The sequence below is a fragment of the Prionailurus bengalensis genome, chromosome D3 (assembly GCF_016509475.1).
Source record: "Prionailurus bengalensis isolate Pbe53 chromosome D3, Fcat_Pben_1.1_paternal_pri, whole genome shotgun sequence".
In the NCBI taxonomy this organism is placed as follows: Eukaryota; Metazoa; Chordata; class Mammalia; order Carnivora; family Felidae; genus Prionailurus; species Prionailurus bengalensis.
Genome location: NC_057356.1, coordinates 55,218,674 through 55,230,750, shown reverse-complemented (window position 1 = coordinate 55,230,750; position 12,077 = coordinate 55,218,674). Strand labels below are relative to the sequence as shown.

At 36.5% G+C, this 12,077-nt stretch overlaps 1 protein-coding gene across 5 annotated transcripts in view; it reads left to right on the top strand.

The window, feature by feature from the left end:
* Positions 1 to 11,996, top strand: part of NOL4 (nucleolar protein 4) — a 431,144-nt gene extending 419,148 nt beyond the window's left edge. For all 5 annotated transcript variants that reach the window (XM_043558563.1, XM_043558562.1, XM_043558566.1 and 2 more), the window contains one exon: positions 10,048 to 11,996. In XM_043558563.1, coding sequence (XP_043414498.1) covers positions 10,048 to 10,241 — 194 coding nt within the window. In that variant the 3' untranslated portion in view covers positions 10,242 to 11,996. The remainder of the gene's footprint in view (positions 1 to 10,047) is intronic.
* Positions 11,997 to 12,077: the final 81 nt, after the last annotated feature.

Here is a 12,077-nt window from a genome sequence, read left to right as displayed (position 1 = left end):
AAAGACAGATACCATATGGTTTCACTCTTATGTGGATCCTGAGAAACTTACCAGGAACCCATGGGGGAGGGGAAGGAAAAAAAAAAAGAGGTTAGAATGGGAGAGAGCCAAAGCATAAGAGACTGTTAAAAACTGAGAACAAACTGAGGGTTGATGGGGGGTGGGAGGGAGGAGAGGGTGGGTGATGGGTATTGAGGAGGGCACCTTTTGGGATGAGCACTGGGTGTTGTATGGAAACCAATTTGTCAATAAATTTCATAAAAAATAAAAATAAATAAAAAATAAAAAGATAAAATTGATAAACCTTAGACTTACCAAAAAAAAAAAATCAGTAATGAGAAAGGAAATATAACTGATACCACAGAAATACAAAGGATAAGAAAATGAACAATTACATGCCAACAATTTGGACAACCTTAGAAGAAATATATAAATTCCTAGAAACATACAACATACCAAAACTGATTCATGAAGGAATAGGAATCTGAACAGACCAATTATTAAGGAGTTATCAGTAAGGAGACTGAATCAGCAATCAAAAAACCCAACAAATAAAAGGCTTCACATGTGAATTCTATAAATATTTAAAGAACTAACACCAATCCTTCTCAGACTTCTGCAATATATATGTAATTGTATATATTCCATCATATATATATTATATATACGTACGTATATATGTATACATATACTATACATATGTATATATGTATATATGATATACATATGTATATATATAATATATATGTATATATAATATATATGTATGTATATATGTATTTTTGAATGTATAATATATATGTATGTATATATGTATATATAATATATATATGATGGAATATATAGAATTCCATATATATACACAATTCCAAATATATACAATATATACATATATAATATATATGTCTTATTTCCATAAGACCAGCATTACCCTGATACCAGATGAGACTCTTCGTAATCTCAACTACCCAAGCTGATAATTAGCGGACCTGGTTTCCAATAATTCAAGAAGGATGTTTGAGTCTGCTAGCATTTTGTCATTGTTTCTGGTATTGCTTTTTTAATCCTTTATGGACCGATGGCCATTTATGAAAGATGCTGAGAATCAGAGGAAATCACCACTATCCAAATAGAAGAATTATCAGGACATGTAATCAGCCAGGATCAAATTGAGGCTCAATGGAAGAACCAACAGACACCACCTCAATATAATATTATATTAAGGCCTTTTTAAAGTCTCTTCAACAGTTTTAAGTATAAATTAATTTTGTAATAAAAATAATACCCCCAGCCTGATCCCCACTTGGCCCTAGCCAGCACCTCCCATTGTCCCCACACACCATGTCCTGCCCTTCTCTACACCTTTGCTTCTTCTGTGGAGACATTTGTTTGTTCTTCCCTGCCCAACTGCTCTTATCTCCTCTGATCTGATACAGCATAAATAACCAGAAGCCATCCATAGTTTTGTCAAGCTAGTGAACCTGTCTGGAACTCAGTTTCCCCAACTGTAAGATGGGAGCCAGTCATCCTGCTCTGAGTCCCCATTGGACCATTGAGAGGCTTCAAGGGGGACAATAGGAGTCCCTAATGAAGAGAGGTTCCAGGAGGTAGTGTCATTGCTTACCCCTCACCACCACAGTCCTTACTGCCCCTTCATTTCCTCTCAGCCCCCGCAGCCCTCACCTGTACTAACAGATTTGGTCTTCATTAAACACAGTTTCATTACAGTTAAAAAATTATTTATCTCTCCCACCCTCTTCCCAGAGCACTAATCAAGAACTCTGGGAAGGTTCACAATGAATGGGACTCAAAGATCCATGGTTATTTCTCCCTCACCTTCCTAAACTGTAAGGTCTCTATCTACTTCAGCTCTAAGCCAAACAAATCATTTAGGTGTGGCCATATATGTTTTTTGTCTTTAAAAAGTCTTCCTTGTGTTTTTTGTTTTTTTTATTGGTTTTATTGGTTAAAAATAGGCATGGGGATGTACAACATGGCAATTATTGTTAATGATACTGGATTATATATTTGAAACTTGCTGAGAGTAAATTTTTAAAATCTGGGCACTTGGGTAGCTCAAACTTCTGACTTCAGCTCAGGTCATGGTCTCGCAGTTTGTGGGTTTGAGCCCCACATTCAGCTCCGCGCTGGGGTACATAGCCTGCGTGGGATTCTCTCGCTCTGCCTCTCTCTCTTCCCTTTCTCTACTTGCATGCTGTCTCTCTCAAATAAATAAACTTTAAAAAGCTTAATAAAAATTAATAAAATCACATCATAAAAATTTCCAACTATATGTGGTGATCGATGTTAGACTTACGGTGGCTAATACATACAAATACTGACTCATGTACACCTGAAACTAATTTTATACGTCAATTGTATCCTAATTTTAAAATTATGTAAATTTACTTCCTTTTTAATGAAGTATGCCTCTTGACCTATAACTGAAATATTTACTGTCTGGCTGTTTGTATTAAAAGTTTTCCAAACCCTTTTTTATTTATTTTTTTTATTTAAAAAAAATTAATGTTTATTTTTGAGAGAGAGAGAGAGAGAAGGGGAAACACAGAATATGAAGCAGGCTTCAGGCTCTGAGCTGGCAGCGCAGAGCCCTATGTCAGCCTGGGCTTGAACTCACAAACCCTGAGATCATTAACTGAGCTGAAGTTGGACTCTTAACGGACTGAGCCACCCAGGCTCCCCTCCAAACCCTTTTTTTAAGCATAAATCTGAAAATGTCACTCCACTATTTAAAACTTGTAAATGGCCAATTATCCAAACAATTCAGAGTTCATAACATGGTAGTGGAGAAGGGAAAAGAGAAGTTTGCATGTAGCCACGACCAATTTTATGCCTGATTCAGGACTCATCTACTGAGATTATGTTTTTCACAATTTTGGATGATGACTTTTATGCTAATAAAAATATCCCATGTCATGGGGCGCCTGGGTGGCGCAGTCGGTTAAGCGTCTGACTTCAGCCAGGTCACGATCTCGCGGTCCGTGAGTTCGAGCCCCGCGTCAGTCTCTGGGCTGATGGCTCGAAGCCTGAAGCCTGTTTCCGATTCTGTGTCTCCCTCTCTCTCTCTGCCCCTCCCCCGTTCATGCTCTGTCTCTCTCTGTCCCAAAAATAAATAAACGTTGAAAAAAAAATTTTTTTAAATATCCCATGTCAGAGGTAACCCTATTTGAATAAGCTACATTAAATCCACTGTGTTCTATATTTAGCTAGTTTTCTTTTAGCAATAATTTGGTGTTACAAGTGACATCACTCATTCTCCATTTCTTTAGTGTTGGCTATAGAAATATCTGAAACTTCTCATTCATTTATTACACAAATATTTATTGAGCCTTATTTTTTGCCATGTACCATCACAGTACCTAGCACAGTAGTAAGCCACAAAGGGTGACTGCCTTCATGGGCCTAGCCTCTGGCCCCCAGTATATGTAAAAAACATGGTTATCCAAGTCTTTTAAAAAGAACTCACTCTGCAAAACAAATTAAAATTTTGTCCTATATTGGGGTCTCTATTATTATTGGGGTCTCTATTATTTGAGTATAATTGACATTAAAATAAGGCCACAAAAGTGAATCTAATTTTAAAAAGGACCAAAAATGCATCATAGATAGGGGTATTCAATTGATAGTTTAAAAAATACAGACTTCAACAAAATATTAGCAAACTGCATTCAAAAATTCATTAAAATGATCATTCACCATGATCAAGTGGGATTTATTCTGGGGGAAGCAAAGATGGTTCAATATTTACAAATTCATCAGTGTAATACATCACATTGTATGAAGGCTAAAATCACGATCTTCTCAAGATGCAGAAAAAACATTTGACAAAATTGGACATCTGTTCATGATAAAAACTCTCAAAGTGGGTTTACAGGGATCGTGACTCAACATAATGGCCATATATGACAACCCCCAACATCATACACAGTGGTGAAAAACAGAGCATTTTTTCCTAAGATCAGGAACAAGATAATGATGTCTGCTCTCACCACTTTTATTCAACATAGTACTAGAAGTTCTAGATTCAGGAATCAGACAAGAAAAGTTATTCAAATTGGTAAGAAAGAAGTTAAACTATCTGTGGATGACATGATCCTAAACATAGATCCTAAACATAAGGACTCTACCAAAAATCTACTAGAAGTAATAAATTAAGTCAGTGAAATTTCAGGGTACACAATTAATATAAGGAAATAAATTGTTTTATATACACTGATAATGTAGCAGAAAGAGAAATTAAGAAAGCAGTTCCACTTATAAGTGCATCAAAAAGAATAAAATACCCAGAAATAAACTTAACTGAGGAGGTAAAAGATTGCACTCAGCAACTATAAAACATAGATTAAATAAATCACAGATATACCATGATCATGGGTTGGAAGAATTAATATTGTTAAAATACCCATGCTACCCATAGCCATTTACACATTTAATGTAATCCTTATAAAAATACCAACAGTATTTTTCACAGAACTAGAACAAATAATACTAACGTTTGTAGGGAACCACAAAAGACTTCAAATACCCAAAGCAATCTTGAGCAAAAAGAACAAAGCCAGGGGTATCACATTCTCAGATTTCAAGTTCTACTACAAAGTTGTAGTAATAGAACCAGTATGCTACTGGCACAAACACAGGCACATAGATCAATGAAAGAGGATAGAGAGCCCTGAAATAAATCCACCCTTCTATGGTCAATTAGCCCATGACAAAGGAAGCAAGAATTTACAATGGGGAAAAGCAGTCTCTTCAATAACTGGTGCTGGGAAAACTGGACAGCTACATGCAAAAGAAGTAAACTGGACCACTTTTTCATACCATACACAAAAATAAATTCAAAATGGGTTAAAGACCTAAACTTAATACCTGAAACCATAGAACTCCTAGAAGAAAATATAAGCAATAATCTCTTTGACATTGGCCTTAGCAACATTTTTCAATATGTTTCCTCAGGCAAGGGAAACAAAAGCAAAAATAAACTATTAGCAATACAGGAAAATAAAAGGCTTTTGTGCAGCAAAGGAAACAATCAAGAAACCAAAAAGGCAACCTAGTGATTAAGATATTTGCAAATGCTATGTCCAATAAGGGATTAATATCCAAAATATGTAAAGAACTTATACAACTCAACACCAAAACATGCCAAACAATCCAAATAATTAGTGGGCAGAGGACCTGAATAGACATTTCTCCAAAGACATACAAATGGCCAACAGATACATGAAAAATTCCTCAGTGTCACTAATCTTTAGGAAAATGCAAATCAAACCCATAATGAGATCACAACTGTCAGAATGTCCAGAATAACAAAGACAAAAACAGCAAGTGTTAGTAAAGATGAAGAAATCCTTGTGCATTGTTGATGGGAATGTAATTTGATATAGCCACTATGGAAAATGGTATGGAGCTTTCTTAAAAAGTTAAAAATAGAAATACCATATGCTCCAGTAATTCACCCACTTGGTATTTACCGAAAGAAAATACATCACTAACTTGAAAAAGATATATACCTCTAAGTTTACTGCAGCATTAACAATAGCCAAGATATGGAAGCAACCTAAGTGTCCATCAGTAGAGGAATGGATTAAGAATGGTGAATGTGTGTGTGTGTGTGTGTGTGTGTGTGTGTGTGTGTGTGTGTAATGGACTAATACTCAACCATAAAAAAAAATGAGATCTTGCCATTTGAGACAACATGGATAGATCTGACCTAGAGGGTATTATGTTAAGTGAAATAAGAGAAAGTCAAGTACCATATGATTTCACTTATTTGTCAAACCTACAAAAACAAAACAAATAGGGGCACCTGGGTGGCTCAGTCAATTGAGCGTCCGACTTCAGCTCAGGTTCAGCTCGCAGTTGGCGAGTTCGAGCCCCGTGTCGGGCTCTGTGCTGACAGCCCAGAGCCTGGAGCCTGCTTCTGATTCAGTGTCTCCCTCTCCCTCTGCCTCTCCCCCGCTCATGCTCTCTCTCTGTCTCAAAAATAAAGATAAACATTAAAAAACAAAAACAAAAACAAATAAATGCAGAAACAGACCCATAAATACAGAGAACTAATGATTGCTAGAAGGATGGGAAATGGAAAAATGGAAGAGAGTAGAAGTAGAGTAGAAGATACAGGCTTCCAGTTATGGAATGAATAAGCTACAGGGATGAAAGGTACAGCTTACTGAATATAGTCAATGGAATTGGAATAGTTTCTATGGTGATGATGGTACCTACACTTATAGTAAACAGAGCATAACATATAGAGTTGTTGAATCACTATGTTGTACACCTGAGACTAATATAGCATTGTATGTCAACTATATTTTAATTTAAAAATATTTTTAAAATATTAATTATGAATTATTGATATACATTTTAATTTAATTAGAATTTATTTGTAACTTAAATATGCCCCCAAACCTTAAAAAAATAATTCAAAGATTGGTTTAAGTGGGTCTTAATTTTTTTTAGTATCTTTTTTTAACGTTTATTTATTATTGAGAGAGACAGAGCATGAGCATGGGAGGGGCAGAGAGAGGAGGAGACACAGAATCCAAAGCAGGCTCCAGGCTCTGAGCTGTTAGCAGAGCCCGACGTGGGATGCGAACTCACAAACTGCGAGATCATGACCTGAGTGGAAGTCAGATGCTTAACGGACTGAGCCACGCAGGCACCCCATGGGTCTTAATTTTTCTAACATTGCATGTTAACCTGAAATGTATCTATCTCTTCCTCAGATTTTCAGAGTGAAACTAAAGTAGGTCTGCATCATTTTGTTAAAATGTGGGTGCTTATTTTAAAATGACTTTGTCAAGTTTTCTGATTATTTCCTTTCACACTTGATATTAAAATCATTTTCTCTGGAGGTATCTATTGTGTCATTATTTGTGTTTGTTTTGTTAAGAGGTCCCACTCTTCCAGAACCATACTTTTTATTGGCTTTCTGATTTAAGCAAATCTCCAAGAATATTTTCCTGGACTTCATTCAATTCAACATCTTCATAAATTTTGAGCTTTTACTTTACATTGATTGTTGTTTGGGTTAAGCTAAGCCAGTCAAGTATGACATTGTCTGAATGAGGCAGATAAGAATACTAATGACAAACAAGGAAGGGGCTGGTTGAGTAGATACTAGTTAGGTAATTTGATCATTTGTGAATATTTTAATTTTTTGCTTTCCTACTCAACCTCTTAACTTTGAGGATTTAAATAATAGCAAAAATAATTCCTTCTAGTTTTTATGTATAATACTTAATCCTGATCCTGTAAATGGAAAAGAAACCAAGAGAAGTCAACTTTGTTCCAGAAAAATAACAAAGGTGTGAATGGCTTCTGTATTACTGAGCTATCTAGAATTTGCCTATGTTGGGGCACCTGGGTGGCTCAGTCAGTTAAGCATCCAACTTCAGCTCAGGTTGTGATCTCACGGTTTATGAGTTCAAGCCCCACATCAGGCTCTATGCTGACAGCTTGGATCCTGGAGCCTGCTTTGGATTCTGTGTCTCCCTCTCTGCCTCTCCCCTACTCACACCCTGTCTCTCTCACTCTCAAAACTAAATAAACATTAATTTTTTTTTTAAAAGAATTTGCCTGTGTTAATAATCATCTGAAAGAAAGTGAAAGCCATGTCTTGGTTTCGTAACCATACTTCTCAGCCAGAAGTAGAGAATTATCTGTAAACAGCAGTGTTAGAATAAAATCACAATATCTTTTACCCCAAGAGGAACTGGAGCCCTAGCCCCCACCTTTCTCAATTGCAGTTAAAGGGGTCAATCACCAACTTGGCCTATCAGCAAAAACATCACAAAATATTACACCTTCTAGTAAAATGATAACCACATGCCAAATATCTGCATAACTGAGGAAAATCCTTTCTCTTTTCTTTTGTAATGATTCTTACCAAGATTCTTAAATATTAAAGGAACAAAACCTCCAGATTTAAAGTTGGCTCATCCATAGACCTGAACCCATTATGTCATGGGATTTTTTTTTTATGTTTATTTTCAAGAGACAGAGACAGAGAGAAAGAGAGAGAGAGAGGGAGAGCACACAAGCTGGGTTGAGCAGAGGGAGAGGGAGACACAGAACCAGAAGCAGGCTCCAGGCTCTGAGGTGTCAGCACAGAGCCCCATGCGGGGCTCGATCCCACCAGCCGTGGGATCATGACCCGAGCCGAAGTTGAACACCCAATCGACTGAGCCACCTAGGCTCCCCCTTTAATTTTTTAAATGTCACATTAGTTTCTTAATCCACGCAGAACTTTCCGGAAAAAACCTGGTTGCTATGAATAATTTGCTTGAATGCTTGTTCAGTAATTCCCGTTTGCAAGGGTGACATCCCTACATCTCTCCATTTCAGCTTGCTATGTCACACTCATGATTTTGTAAACAGCACGACAAATGGAGGCTAACTCCTGCTAGAAAACCAAGGCTTTGAAAGGCCGTGGCAGAAGTGGAAATACGTCTCTCTCAAATGTCAGAGTTCTTATGTGCAAGTCTTGTCTCTGTCCTAATTAAATTACAAGCAAAGCTGTTTCTGTCTCATGGGACATCTGCCTCCTCGCTGACAGAAGCCCTCTTTTCCCTCCAGGGTAGAGGGTGGAGGAGGTTGGGTCTTGACCTGTCTCCACCAGGCCTCAAGAAGAACTAACAGGATAAAATAACATCCCTCATTTCAGTTCATGAAATGAATACCATTATCTGAAAAGTTATGTTTAGGAGAAATCCGTGAAAATATCCTCAAGGTAGGGCATCACTACAGTTTTGAGCATGCCTTTAGCTATGTTGACAGTGAGACTTATTCAAGGATTTTAAATGTATTGCTCATCGCAAATGCAGTAATTATAGCAATTGCTTAACGAAAGGTAAGAATTATAACAATGAACATTTTGGTATATAATAAAACCTTAATAATCTAATTGATGCAAAGCATCTTAAACATCTTTAACTCAGGGGCCCCTGGGTGGCTCAGTCAGTTAAGCATCTCTTGGTTTTAGCTCAGGTCATGATCTTGGGGTTTGTGAGTTCGAGCCCCAGACTAGCCTCCCCACTGATAGCATGGAGCCTGCCTGGGATGCTCTCTCTTCCTCTCTCTCTGCCCCTCCTTCACTCTCTGTCTCTCAAAATAAATAAACTTAAAAAAAAATCTTTAACTCTTCTATGTTAAATAAATTGTTTTAAAGTAAAAATTTATAAAAAACAAATAAAAATTTATAAAATGTTGTCAAAAGGCAGACCTATCTGATTTGGTTTAATTATATGCAATAAAAAAAATCTTTTGACATCTAAATGTTTTATGTAAATATAGAAGCAGCTTTACCAAGACCTAAAGCACTTTTCCAAGTCTAATTTCTTTGCAAAATTGTACCGATCATTTACTTGCTGTACACTTCTAAAAGAAACTTTAGTGTTGAAAAATACCAGACTGATTTATACTAATACCCATTTTTCAAAAAAATGAAAAGATTTTGCCTATGTTAATAATCAACCTGATGGAAGAAAAAGCATTCACCTGACATGAAAAACAAAATATGCAACTCACACCCTTACTGTGTCACTTAAAAGTTGAACTCCCCTGTCCAAAATGTCCTTTCTTCTAAATAAAGCGGTTTGTAATCTGGAGTCATTGGCGTCACAATCTAGGATATGTCCATGTTCAGAATTGGTGGGACCTAAAATCATTTGTTCACCAGTGGCACAAATTCAAAGCATTCGTAATTCCCAACTTTTGACACAACTGCAGAGAAACTTCTACTACGTGTGTAAGATAGACTTAAAATTGATTTTTCCAAAAAGCACGTGTTGGGAGGTCTTCACCGTGTTTCCACAACGAGAGGTGTTTGCCCGGACAAGGAGTCATACTCAGCCACTTATTTCACATCAGGTTGCTTTTGGGTATTTCTGTGAACGGATGTATTTGATTAAAGGTATCAGCGGCTTCTCACAAAAGAGTAAGTGAATCAAGTCAACAGTTTAGTGCTCATGTTCAAAGTACCGGAACAGAAGTTGTTCCTGTTAATTTTGTGATTATTTTTTCTAGGACCCACCGATCTCAGCATGAAGAGGCAGTTGGCGACTAGCTCAGGATCCTCCAGCAGTTCAAGCTCCAGACCCCAGCTGAGTCCAACCGAAATCAATGCCGTGAGACAGCTCGTTGCAGGATATCGAGAATCAGCTGCATTTTTATTGCGTTCTGCAGATGAACTGGAAAATCTTATTTTACAACAGAACTGAGTCAAATGACGATCCTATTCACTGAGGTCTAAATTTGCAGTTTCCACTAATGACATTTTGATTTCCCAGCAGAGATGCTTCTGGTCTTACTGCACAGTCTTAAGAGAAATACTTCCATTATGCCACATTGTCCTTGATCCATAAAGTGATGTGTTAAGGTGCTTCAAAGGAAGTCTGACCTCTGAAGTACTTGAGATACAGTAATGTGTCCAGCTCACTGCTTTTTGTTGTAGTTTGTCAGCATAAATATCAGGGGCAAATAAAGGCTGTATATTCCTAATTCAAGGATAAAACAGAAGAAACGTGTGGTATTGATAGTTCAAGATTCAACTGAAATATTAGTGGAATCTGCTACTGACTTATTGAACTGAAAGTTGCAGTATCTGGCAAAAAAACAAAAAAAAAAAACAAAAGCCAAATTTCTTGTTGCTACAGGATATAACAACAATGAGACGGATCTTGTATTTTAAAAAAATATATATGTAGTTTTTATAAAAAGAAAAGTTGTTTTTCATTCAAAATGGTCATTTTTACTTTGTTAACTTTTTCATAGGTCCTAAAAAAAACTGTTTTGAAAAACTACTGTAAGTACCTTTTCCACATCCCTTTGCCTTCTCCTCTTTCCAAATTCTTTCTACAAAAATAACGATGCTGGAAAACAAATCCTTGCTACGTTCTTTAAATCGTCACATCAGGAAGTACTTCCAAGAGAAGCCTGCGTTTCTGCACCCGTGCTCATCAACCCACTCAACATTGCAGTTGCGCCATAGCGGTTTTCATCACAGAATTTTTTAATATTAAAAAAGACATATCATTGAAAAAAAAAATATCACACCTTGGTTCCTTACAGCTGCTTGCCCGGGATTGACGCTGCTGTCTTATAGGCATGCCTCCAGCAGCAATGGGATGTAGATGGCTGAATGTTAAGAGGTTGCAAGTGACAATCTGAAAATGTGCACTCATGTGGTTTTTCTTTCTCGGTTTCAGAAATCGTTTCCAAAAAAAAAGACCGTTCCCCTCTCCTGATAGGATTTGTATAATTTACAATTCTAGGTGAAAATGACGTAAAGAACTCTCAGTGGATGCAGCTGCAACTTTAAATGAACTGCCCCATCCTATCCACCCCCCCACTTTGTCCTTCTTTCTTATTTTATAGTGTTGGATACACATGAATGGTGTTTTCTTTGTGCACTGAGGCAAGCTTATTTTTAAAATATTTAGGGAGGAGTACATCTGTTTATGCTTCTTGTACGATTCTTTTTCTGTTGTTTAGCTTTGGTTGGATTACAGATTCTCTGTGCATTCCTGGATTTGCCTTATTTCATGTAGAACTTATGTCATTCCATTTTTGGTAATGAGTTTAAGGCATCAGTGATATTTCTTATCTACTTGTTACATATAGTTTTTCAAGTAATGACTGTGATTGTGACCAAGTAATGTGCACTTTTTCTTGTAACTGTGGACATTGCTATGCTTTTTTCTTCTAGTGTTTCTAGAATTACTGTTCCTTACAGTTACGTAAGCAAAACAAACAAAAAAAACAAACAAAAAAAAAGAACTTTTGTGATACTGTTGGTGAATATAATGTGAAAATCTTATTGAAATATGAGTATTTTGGAAATACATAGATGCACAAACATCTTTAAAGGTGTGGATTTAGAGTTTGCTTATTTAAATGAAAATTCAAATATCGAGGGCTGGTATAATTTTCTCTGTTTTGTTTGGTTTAATAAACAGATTTCTGTGTTAAAACAATGATTGTGAAAAATTATAAACTTTCGAATGATACAATACTTAACTTTTAGCAGTTTGCCTCTAAAATATGCAGTGCTATTT